This window comes from Babylonia areolata, chromosome 6, assembly GCF_041734735.1.
Source record: "Babylonia areolata isolate BAREFJ2019XMU chromosome 6, ASM4173473v1, whole genome shotgun sequence".
Lineage (NCBI taxonomy): Eukaryota > Metazoa > Mollusca > Gastropoda > Neogastropoda > Buccinidae > Babylonia > Babylonia areolata.
Window position 1 is genome coordinate 35,907,798 of NC_134881.1, and position 12,295 is coordinate 35,920,092.

The window sequence follows — 12,295 nt, forward strand, 5'->3', positions numbered from 1 at the left end:
TGTAGTCGTTCTAATTATGCAGGATCTACACTACATAAGTAAATATTAAAATCACCGGCAAAAGCACAAACATGCTATTTTTAATTTTCATAGAACAACGATGTCTGAGAAAGAATAACAGACATCAGTCCAGACAGGCCGGCAGACGTGTGGAAGATTAAACGATAGAAGACCGTCGTGGAACATGCCTCAGTGACTGACGAAGCAATGCCCGGGCTGAACTGAACATTACAGTCAACGGGTACTACATCACAGTCAATGAGAGGGGGGACAGGCAGGCATGTAGGTGAACAGATAGTCGGTATACTAAATGGGATATTCACACACACACACACACACACACACACACACACACACACACACACACACACACACACACACACACACTGACACACCACACCACACCGCACCACACCGTGTACATCACACCGGGCCACATATGCCTTTTTTCTTCTTTTTTTTTACACACATAGGAAACAGATATGATGTTTATCATGCTGTGTGTTTACTGTGTGTGTGTGTGCGTGTGCACGGTGTGTGTGTGTGTGTGTGTGTGTGTGTGTGTGTGTGTGTGTGTGTGTGTGTGTGATTATTTGGTAAAATTTCGATTTTTATAAATTGCTTGAATAGATTGTTTCCGGATGCAAGAACAATAAATTAAAACACGAATAATAATAGTTGACCACCAACTTTTTTTTTTCAATGTTGAAAGCGAATTAATCAAACAGATGAGCGACCAAAATGATAAATAAATCATACTACGCAGAAAAAGAGAGTTGATAGTATCGGTCTCATCGTCGCAAAGAGGTCAGTCACCAAGAAAGACAACTCCAATCACATGACGGAGACAACACCAGCTGGAACAGAGCTGAGGACGTATTGTAGACATGGACAGAGGCGCTGCAACAAAAGTTCAGACTGTTGTGCGAGGAGAAGCACCAGAATCAGATGAAGAGGAAGAACAAGAAGTACAGAATTCATCACAAAAGCGTGTGCCACCATTCCTTTCCCGTGTTTTGCCAAACAACCCCCTATCTGATTCTCCATCTCCAGCTCACAGTCGGGCGAGACAGGTGCACAATATATTAGTTAAAGCAGCAGTGTGAAGAATTTGGGCAGAATGACGTGCCCATAGATGATAGATACAAATGCAGTTGACACTCCTAGGAAGACCGTACACTGTAGTATTGGTATTGCCATTATGTGTTGATGTTAACACTGATTGAGGTGGTTGGCTACACCTACCCACATAAAAGATCATGCACACACACACACACACACACACACACACACACACACACGTCACTGCAGTGTTACACACTCGCAGTATGTACACAGAAATTATACAAAATCATCTGTGTTGTACTTGCTATGAAAGAATGATAAATGATGCACACATGCAGACATGCACACACAAACACACAATGCAGGTATGTTCTTGTTCATACTTGTGTTTGTACATTTCATAGTTATATTTGTTTTTGTGCATTTCTGTCTCATCAGTTAATGTCAATTACAAGTCAGAATGACACAGCATTACAGCAAGAGAATAACTCGGGCAAATTCTGCAGTACAACTATCCCTCAAAAGAAGGCAGCTCAAAGACAGTAATCTTGATAGCTGATGCTGCGCTGGGAGGACAGGAAGCGGGGAGGCTGGGAGGGTCTTAAATTTGGGTCACGGTAAGTATGTTATTTAAATGTAATTTTAGATAGAAAATTTCCTTTTAATTACACATACTTAACCGTGACCCAACTAGTGCAGAATAGCACAACAAGGTGGAGGGCTAGCCTGTTCTACTGTCTGTGTGCTGCGATGGCCTGCTGTGCAACTACCACAGAAGTGATGCCTCTTGAGCCATCATCCTGCAGGCATGTGACGTCTCTCGGGTAGAAGTCAATGAAGGTGGCAGGATTTTTCCAGTTGGCGGCATCCAAGATGTCTTGCAGCAGTGTTGAGTGCGCTAAGGCAAGAGAAGAGGACCACGCTCTGACTTCATGCACTCTGGCTGAGGAGGCATCAAGTCTCAATCCTACGTCTGCCTACGCACCTTTAATCGCATTGACTATCCATCGAGACAGCGACGTTTTGCTAATGTCACGTGGATGGTCCAGGTTCCAGCTAATGAAGAGGTGTCGTTTGGACGCTCGGAAGGGACGCGACCTTTTAAGGTATATGCGCAGGGCCCTGACCGGGCAGAGGAATCTGTCATGGGCCAGTATAGAGGAGAGCGGTTTGATGAAAAGAATGGGAGAGGGTGTACTGGGAGTCTGATTTTTGGCAAGAAATTCAGGGAGGAATCTAAGTGAGATAGATCCGTCTGGCTCAAAGGCTATATCTTGTATGACACCACTGAGGGCATGAACCTCACTACAACGCCTGCCTGAGGCGAGTGAGATGAGAAAGAGTGTCTTCATGGAGAGTAGCTTGAAGGGAGCTATAGCAAGGGGTTCGAAGGGTGCCTTGCGGAGGTATTGTAGGACCAGAAAAAGGTCCCCAGAAGGGGTCCTGGGGGATGTATGTGCGTGACTGAGGGAAGCCCCTCGGACTAATGCCCTAAGCAGGGGGTCGTCTGAGAAAGAGGGCCCGCCTAGTTGCCGAAGAGTGGAGCTGATTACAGCGAGATGGACGCGTACTGCAGAGGCAGAGACTGAGAGAGGCCTTTGGAGGAGGAGAGGAAGGCAAGAAAGTTGGCGAGATCCATATTAAAGCTCATAGAGCTTCAAGAATATCCGCTATAGCAAGAAGTCTGAATAAATAAATAAATATTGGATGGGTGTGTGGGATTGACTGAGTGGGTTGAGCACCAGGAGAGCCAGCGATTCCAGTGTGCAGAGTAAACGCCTTGAGTGCCTTTGCGATGTGACCTGCACACAAGGTAAGCTATGTCATCGAGGCGCCTAGTGCTGACAGAGATTCCCGCACAGTAGCCAGGCATGTAGGTTGAGAACCTCAGGGTTTCCGTGGGGGATGCCCGAGCAGGGATGGACTAGGGAGTGTCTACCAATGTGAAGGCAGAGTGGGGGAACGTGAGTGAGGTGGAGAAGGTCGGGGAACCATGGCTGTGCTGGCCAGTGTGGTGCGATGAGAATCATGTTGGCACTCTCCTGCCTTGCCTTTCTGAGGACTTTTCCCATGATTGGAAGTGGGGGGAAGGCATACCCCGAAAGGTTGGACCAGCTGATCAATAGGGCGTCCACAGCCCAGGCCTGTGGGTCTGGGACTGGGGAGACGTATATCGGAATGCAGAAGTTGAATCTTGTGGTTTGTGCCAATGGTCCCAGATTGGCTGAAGTGTTGAGTGTGACAGGGTCCACTCCATTTGCAGCACTGTGTGGGATCTGCTGAGGTAATCTGCTAGAATGTTGAGCTTGCCTGGGACATGCCGTGCTGTCAGGTGGATGTTGTGCTCTTGACACCAGAGGAGGACTGTCTCCGCACGCAGGGACAGCTGGTGTGAGTGAGCTCCCCCCTGTTTGTTCAGATAACATGCAACCGTCGTGTTGTCCATGAAAAGCAAGATCGACCTGTGCGCAATGTGGGGGAGGAAGTGCTGGAGGGCAAGGAAGACCGCCTCCAGTTCCAGTTTGTTGATGTGCCATGACTGCTGATGTGGAGACCATGTGTGCACCCCACCCCATGTTGGAGGCATCTGTGTACAGTTCTGCATCCAGTGTTGGGTTCGAGATGGGAACCCCGGTGTTGAGCCAGAGGTACACGGGTGTCCCATGTCTGAGAAGACTGGGACCACCTGTCCTGGAAGTGACGCTGAAATGGACGTTTGTGTAGTCTCCCCAAGGGAACAAGTGCAGCGAGGGACTCCATGAAGCCTAGCAGAGAGGCAAGTTCCCTGGCAGACGCCGAGGTTGCCTGTGATAGTTGAGAGAGGAGGCTGTGTAGCCTGTGGAGGCGAGGCATGGCCGGACGTATGGTCATTGATACAGAATCGATCGCCATACCCAGGAATTCGAACTGTTGAGAGGGCTCCAGTTCCGATTTTTCTGCGTTCATCAGAAAGCCCAGTGATTGGCACTGGTTCCTGACGAGGTTGAGGTGATGCTGGCAGAGGGCCTTGCTCTCTGCAAGGATCAACCAGTCATCTAGGTAGACCCTCAGGCGTATGCCCTTGCTCCTGAGGGCTAGACATAGTTCCCTGACCACCCTGGTGAAGACCCATGGGGCTGGTGCAAGGCCAAATGGAAGGGCTCTGAACTGGAAGGACTTGCCATCCCATGAGAAGCGGAGCCACTTGCGGTCCCTGGGGTGAATGAGGATATGGAAGTATGCGTCTGTGAGTTCTATGGAGACTGCCCTGTCACCTTGCCTGATGGAGTCCCTGATTGACGCAGGTGATTCCATGCGGAATGGTTTGTGCTGGAGATAGTTGTTTAGAGGAGAAAGGTCTAGGACTGGCCGCCATCCGCCGGAGGTTTTGGGGAAGATGAAAATGCGGCTGAAGAAGCCTGGTGACAGAGGAGGAGTTTCTTCTATGGCCTCTTTCTGGAGAAGAGAGAGGATTTCGTCCCGCAGGGCTGAGCGGGCTGTGTCGCCCTGTGGGGGGGGGGGGGGGGGAGGAGAGAGAGTGAGAGGTGCCTTGGAGGAGAGCCAAGGCAGGCGGAACCCCGATCCTATCACCCGGAGGACCCACTCGCATGCTGGGAGAGACAGCCACGCTGGCATCTGCCTGGATAGGCTTCCTGCTGGCTGCTGGTGCACGAGTGGCGGGTGAAGGGCGGGGGCAAGTCATTGGGGGTGGGCCGGTGTGGAGTTGGCTGCTGGCCTGCGTGGAGGGCGGAGTGTGTGCGGCTGGCGCCTGTACGCCCTGGGCTGGCCCCTGGGTTGCGCTCTGGCGTTTGAGGATGAAGACTGGCGCAGGCAAGGTCTGAAGGAGGTAATGTTGCTACGCCTGAAGGTGTAGGGTTGATGCCGCGGAGCGTGCCGCGAGTGTGCCGAAGTGCGGAGAGGGCCTGCGCCAAGGGCAAGGTCCCTACCCAAGTCTGTGCAGCATTTTATGGCCGCGGTGGGGAAGCCCTGACCAAAAAAGGAACTGTCAGTGGGAGGAAGCGCTCTGAGGGAAGCATGTTCTGGCAGAGAGCACACGTATGGAGAGCGGTCGAGCACAGCGTCCCTCCTGGCCAAAATCACATTCATGTAGGCCTGTGCTTGTATATTGGCAGACCGCATGAGGAGCTGGGCGATCTGCTGTACAAAGGGAGAGAAGACGGTGATGTCAAGGCCGGCTGGTGGATCAGTTGGGGTTTCCACCAGTGCTGTGGCAAGGCCCGCGAAGGAAGTTGTCTATGGCTGCAGTTGATTCGAGGGATAGTCTGGCAGCTTCCTCCAGATCCATAAGGAATCTGTCGGGCAATGTGACTGTGCGATTGCCCTGTGAGTTGTGCGGGAGGAGTAGTAGGTCTTCCTGAGAAAGAGCCAGGGGTCTTTGCGGAATAGGACCCGGAGCTAAAAGTGGGGGCTTTGAAGTGGGTCTGGGCAGGGTTTTCAAGAATTTCCCTCGACCCATTGCGGCTGGGAAATTGGGGACAGAATCAGAGGGGACATCGCTGATGGGTTGGCCCCTGATGCATGCCAGTGTATTATGCAGGGCGTCAAGTACCATGGGCAACTGTGTAAGGGCGAAAAAACTTAGCCGTATGAAGTGCACAGGAACAGGTGTCGAGATGGCTGCTGGAAAAAGAGGGTGCTAGCCAGGAGGACAAAGGGGACGTTACCTACTTCCGGGAGGTTTTCAGCCGTAGTACTTTCGTTTCCTCCGCATAGGCGGATAGTAGTTTGCACAGGACAGGAGTGTCAGACCCCTGCCGGAGTCTGCACTAGTTGGGTCACGGTAAGTATATTATTTAAACGTAATTTTAGATAGAAAATTTCCGTTACATCCCCTCCACCTGTTTTAAGGCACTTCTTATACCACTCATCATCAGAGAGAAAAAGATAGTCATCAGAGAGAAAAAGAATATATGTTCTTTAATGTGGAAGAATGGATGAGCTTCACTATGCAGGATCACACTACTTCCTAAGGCTCTTGAGGAAAAAACAGAACCTAATTTAGATGAGTGACACTGTTTTAGTACTTTTACCCTGCCTAAGATAACTGAAAGTGGTTGTAACCTGAAACAAATGGGAGTCCACATTCTTTGTAGCTTGTCTGTTTATTTTATAAACAAGTATATTCAGAAAGAAAATAGCACAACAGGCTTAACAATAGAGTGTGGGAGGGACACCAAATAACTGCAAATGTTCGCCCTGTTTGGTGAGGAAGAGGATAATGTCATTGTTAATGCAAATAGAAAAGTTGGTCCATTGATATTCTGGAGATCTAAAAAAAAGTCTTGTTGCAGTGAAAATTGACTGCCACCTCAACTGTGTTTGTGGTGTTTAGAACTTTATGGGTGGTTTTCTTTCTGATGTTCATTTAGAATACAATTTACCACAAGTTCTTGTCAGAATGCAAACTCATGATCTACATTATAGATTAACATAGTGGTGCCAGAAATATTTATCTAGCTTCACCAGTTTGTGATGTGAAGACAAACACTGCGATAGTAGGAGGGATTAATTGTTATCAGGAATCACTGAGTCAGTCAGTGCTTTTTGCGGTTTTGTCTTTTCTGTGTATCAGGTTTTGTGAAGATTCATGAGAGCCTGTTCTACATTACAAAAGACAGAAAGGAAAGTTGGTATCAGTTGCTTACACCAGCAATCTGAATCTGATGCAACACAGTCCATTATGTTTGAATCATGTTCTTTTTATGCCCCACATTAAGATGTTTGTGCAACATTATGTAACACCTTCCCATGCACTGCCTCTGTTTTTCTCTCCCACCTTCACACCTGTGTACAGGTCTCCACCGTTATCTGACCTCATTCCAGTGTGGTTTTGAATCCCTGTGTGAATCATATTCCATTTCCAACTTCCCATTCCTTATCCCATCCTTCTACCCTATGATTTACTGATTTATGGACTCTGTGATTGAATGCGTTTAGAAAGTTCTACAGATCTCTAGCCTTTTCAGTATGTTTAAATGATATTGATAAGAAGATGTGTGTGTGTTGATGCAAAGAAAATAAAGATAAAATGGCATTGATAAGGGTATAGTCTAAGAACAAAATAAAGAGGAGGAATAGCAAAATGAAAAGGAATAGCAGAAGGGAAATCTAATTAATAAGAAGACACAAATTAAACAAGAATGGTTATAATGAATAACGAGAAAACTTAAATGAAAAATAGCATGGCAGGAAGAAAAAATTACTAACACTGTAAGGGAACAAACACCAGTAGAACACTCCACATAACACACACTCTCTCTCTCTCTCTCTCTCTCTCTCTCTCTCTCTCTCTCTCTCTCTCTCTCTCTCTCTCTCTCTCTCTCTCAGTTGCTGTTTCATAGTCTGATGAAAGACTTGCAGTATTTATTTCTGTATCTTATCCAGTCCTTTTGTTCATGATTGTTTATAGCTCATTAGATATTGTTCACATTCCCCTTCATGAGGGGCTAAAGCTTAATGTGGATAAACCATCTTCAGTCTTCTCTCTCTCTCTCTCTTGGTCTTTTCTCTCCCTGCTTTTTTACACACTCTGCTCTCTGCTCTTTCAGTACTTCACTCTATCAAATTATGTACACACACACACACACACACACACACACACACACACACACACACACACGTATCATTTTTGGAGATTATAGATAGGCAAATTAATTTATAAATGAAGTAATTCTTCTAAGAATGAAAACTGAAAACATTATGTGTTGAAAGTGCTCTCTCTCTCTCTATCTCTCTCTCTGTGTCTCTGTCTCTCTCTCTCTGTCTCTCTGGTTTGTAGCAAAGGACAGGAGATACACATGCACGCACACATTCACACACATACACACACACACTCCCTCCAATATATATTATTATAAGATATATTTCATTTCCTGTCATGCACTCGGTGTGTGGTGGTTGAAGGTTGCAGGGGGCCAGGCAGTGGTGGTCGCAGGTGAAGCTTCAGAGTCAGAGGAAGAGGAAGTGGACACCAGCATTAGCGAGGCAGCCTCCTCGGAACTTCCCCCCCTGAAAGGTAGTGCTTCTTTTGTTCATCTGTCATTCTTTCTCGCAGCAGTATCTCTGGATGTTTGACATGTGGTGATCAAACCATGAAATTGAAAGTATGAAGTGAATCCTGGTTCACATTTCTTCCAAGTTCAGCTGTGTTCAAGGTTTGAATGTGTACAAGTTTATCTTTGATTTTTTTTAAATTCTTCTTTCTTGAACTGAAGAGATTGGGATGGTGAAATACTGACATCTCAAAAGCATCTTAGAATTTTGATATTGTGTCCTCAGTTTCACTTTATATTTGGCCTGCTTTAAAAAAAAAAAAAAAAACAGAAGAAGTATTTTTAAGGTGGTGAAACTATATATTTTTTGTACATCAGTCGTTCAGTGCCATCCCATGACTTATAAGCAATGCAATGGAACTAAAAACTAAGGGGAAATTTTTTTAAAAAGTAAAAGAAACTTTGGGAATATATTTTAACTTGATATCAGACTTTTATGATTTTGTCAGGACAAATAGTCATGTGTACTTCTTTTTTTTTTTTTTACATAAAAAGATACAGTGATGCCTACCATGTGTATGTTGTGGAGGCTTGTTTTGGTGGGGTTAGGGGTTGTCTGTTGATAGTAGTAATCATGGTATCTTACAAATTACTGGACATTATTGAATGCTTGACTTTGGTGATAAGTCATCAATTAACAACACTTTTTCTTTGATTTTTGAATGCCAGATCACACTATGTTTTAATGATGGTCTGTCTGATATGTGTATCATGCTCGCCCTCACACTTCATCAGTTTGTGTACTCTGTCCTCTCAGTAGTCAGTGTCTCATGTGTCGAGCACATACATGTATACTACTTTATAGTTTTTACACATGTAGCACTTGAAATTCTTTGAACCTGGAGAATTGTAACAACCATGACCAAAAGACTAAGGTCCAGGTCACATTAAAAAAACACAAAAAAACTGAGTGGCCTTGTATGGTCTGCATTTATCAGAAGTTGTGTGTGCAAGCTCTTTGAGGGACAAATGTCATCAATGCAACCTATACTGAGCTTTAAGAATTAAAATTTTCACCAGCTACAGTTCAGTTTGTGAGCTGTGATTGTTGTTGTTGTTGTGCAGTTGAACAGAGCAAAAAACTGGAACATGGATCATCCTCAGACCTCAGTGATGTGCCCATGCTGATGTCACCACGAATGGCGGACACCAGATTCAACAAGCCAAAATATGACACGTATGTTCAACAGCTTTTGCATTTCATTTGTTCATGCTAGTAGTTTTATGTTACAGCAGGCTCAGAAGCTCTGATGCCCACAGGGTAATGAAGTAAAATGTATATATTCTTTTTGTTTGGTATATTGGTATATATAAGTTTTATCACACCATGGTTTTCTCATACTTGTAGATTTTTAAAATGTGCTTTGTCTTGTAAGGTTGATGGAGTATAAATTTGCTTGTGTGTGTATATATATATATATATATATATATATATGTATGTATGTATGTATGTGTGTGTGTGTAATTAAACATTTGCTGACATTGATTCAGCACTTACCAGCTTTTGAATTTTGTTTTCAATTGTTTTTTTTTTCAGATTACTTCACAGAAAACTTCGTAAGTATTCCATGTTCTTCAGTCTTCACAACATTAGTCTCAACAACAACTACAACAACAATATATATATATGTGTGTGTGTGTGTGTGTGTGTACATAGAGAGATAGAGTCTTTAATGTTTACAGTGTCTCTTTTATTGCTTACATTGTTTGAAAGGTAGCTGAGGAAGAGTGTGATAAAAAGATTGTAACGCATATGTTTTGTATGTGTGATACTGATGGTGGGGGATGTCTATGAATTTGAAAAGTAAATGAGATAATGAATTTAAATGCTGCTTTTATGGTCAGTCTGAATCTCAAGTCTGATTTACATCTGCTTATACTTTCAGCATATACTATGTTCTCCAAATTGTAAGGTATACCGAGTTTCCTGCATCCACATGCCTGTAATTGACTGCTATGTTTGTTAAATTGACACAGTGAATATTCATGTTCACCTGTTTGGAATGACTTTCCTTTTATGGTAATGAACAGAAACAGACGTACAGTTCAGATAACATACGTATCATTTGCAATGTAACCATGCCAATCTGTTTGAAGATATATCTATATCTATCTATCTATCTATCTGTCTATAGATATATATATATATATATTTATTTATTTATACACACACACACATCTATATATATCTATATATATCTACCTACACACACACACACACACACACACACATATATCTATATATATGTATATGTATATAGATATATCTATATCTATCCTATCTTTCTATCCCTATCTATCTATATGTCTATCTATATCTATAGATCTGTCTCTATATATCTATCAGGTGACAACAACTGGCAGTTCCATGAACACATGGTGGAAATAGCAGGTCAGGCCTACCTGGGAGCTGCCCGCAGTCTGACCTCCACCACCACACAGCTGGTTAAATCCCACAGTCTTCTTCAGGTGATGGTTTTGTACACCGTTCTGCTGGAGTGTGCTCCATGGTATTGTATTTTTGTCTGGCCAGTTGTGCTTGTGGTCTGCAGGGGATTTTTATGTACTGTATTATTCTGACTGTATTATAATGACTGCTTTGGATTACAAGACGCATTATACACATTTTTTTAGAGTGTCTGATGTTAACAATAAATAAGGTAAACTGTATTATGAGGCGCACATCGCAATAATAAACAAGAAGTGGCCCATTGATGGTTTGATTGCTGTAACTACCATACCATGTTGAAGCGATGAAACCCTGACATCATCACTGGAACTCTTTTATGTTGTGTCATCTGCTTTGCCTGTCTCTTATTTGTGTCGTCTGTTTTGTCTGCTTTGTTCATCTCCACCTCCTTGAATCCACACTCCACTTAGTGGTCTGTTAGTGAGCTAGTTTTATTCTGATTAATGGAAAAGTTCCATTCATTTTCATCATCACAAACATTTTCTGAGTTCGGAGACCAGCTTTGATATAATTCTGATTCATGAACGTGTTTTGACAGGTTATACCCACGCATCAGGTGTGTTGCATTATAATGCACATGGGTTGAAGTTGAGGAAAAAGTATAGCTTAGATGGTTTTTCTGAGGTGTGTAGCACTGTGTAGGAGTAAGAAGAATATATGAATAAAAAAAGATATTGTTGTGAAATATAGATAATGAAATATACATGGAATGAAATATTCAAGCTGTGATGTAACATTAATGCGTTCACGGTTATCGAGATTCCTTGTGGAATTGTTATTCCAGGCATTGACGTGAATGTTGGGGTTTGTTTCAGGATGTCTCTCATTCCATGAGGCTTTTGACCAATGACCTCTTCCATTTGGACGACTGCATCGACATCATCCAGTCCTGTCAACTGCTGCCCAGCATCACCATTCCTGCTTCAGAGGCTGCCTCCACTCAACCACCTTCAGTGCAATAATGAATGAATGAGTTCATTATGTTTTGTCAAAGTGTTCACAAAAGAATTCTCTGTATAAATTGAATTGTATATTGTTCAGTTGTGCATAAAAGAATTACCTGTATATTTCAGCTTGCGTCATTTATTTTTGTAAGAGTTTTTTGGGTATTTTTTTCATTCATGTATTTTTACCCTGTGTGTTGAGAATTGTTTTGTAACATTAAAGACATATGGTGATGATATACTGCTGTAGAACTATTTTATTCAGCATGAATGGCTTTGAAGAGAATAGGAGACTACACATTGGGATTGAAAATGACAGAAAGGTTACATGTAATTGTGTTTACATACTCAGAATCCCCTGTGTCTTGGTCATAAAAGAACTGAATTATAAACTTATGAGTCTGGTCTGAACAATATTGACAACATTTTTCTTTTCTTTTTTTTCTTTTTTTACTTTATTTATTTTTATTGGTTTTTTTTGTTTGTTTGGGGTTTTTTTGTTGTTGTTTTTTTTCTCAAGGCCTGATTAAGTGCGTTGGGTTACGCTGCTGGTCAGGCATCTGCTTGGCAGATGTGGTGTAGCTTATATGGATTTGACCGAACGCAGTGACGCCTCCTTGAGCTACTGATACTGATACTGATACTTCTGTCAGTCTGATGGTTTTTTCCATTGAACAACAGAATATTGAAAGAAAACAAATACAGGTGAACTATTTTCTGTCTACTTGATAATGACTCTGCTGGAGTCAGCTGGAGAAAGGATG

The 12,295-nt window shown here is 43.4% G+C and overlaps 1 protein-coding gene across 2 annotated transcripts; it reads left to right on the forward strand.

The window, feature by feature from the left end:
- Positions 1-790: 790 nt before the first annotated feature.
- On the forward strand, positions 791-11,770 carry LOC143282972 (uncharacterized). Of its 2 annotated transcripts, none has more exons than XM_076588902.1 (6): positions 791-968; positions 7,969-8,080; positions 9,183-9,294; positions 9,655-9,674; positions 10,465-10,586; positions 11,403-11,770. In XM_076588902.1, the coding sequence occupies exons 1-6, from the start codon at positions 888-890 to the stop codon at positions 11,547-11,549; spliced, it is 594 nt and encodes a 197-aa protein (XP_076445017.1). In that variant the 5' UTR covers positions 791-887; the 3' UTR covers positions 11,550-11,770. The 2 variants fall into 2 exon arrangements, with proteins under 2 accessions (XP_076445017.1, XP_076445016.1); XM_076588901.1 differs by having other exon boundaries at positions 804-1,073.
- Positions 11,771-12,295: the final 525 nt, after the last annotated feature.

What these genes read in the sequence shown, in the direction of transcription:
- LOC143282972 (XM_076588901.1), top strand. Translation starts at nt 888, where the DNA reads ATGGACAGAGGCGCTGCAACAAAAGTTCAGACTGTTGTGCGAGGAGAA. An exon ending in GGAACTTCCCCCCCTGAAAG is followed by an intron (nt 8,081 to 9,182) that starts GTAGTGCTTCTT and finishes GTTGTTGTGCAG; the next exon opens with TTGAACAGAGCAAAAAACTG. An exon ending in AATCCCACAGTCTTCTTCAG is followed by an intron (nt 10,587 to 11,402) that starts GTGATGGTTTTG and finishes GGTTTGTTTCAG; the next exon opens with GATGTCTCTCATTCCATGAG.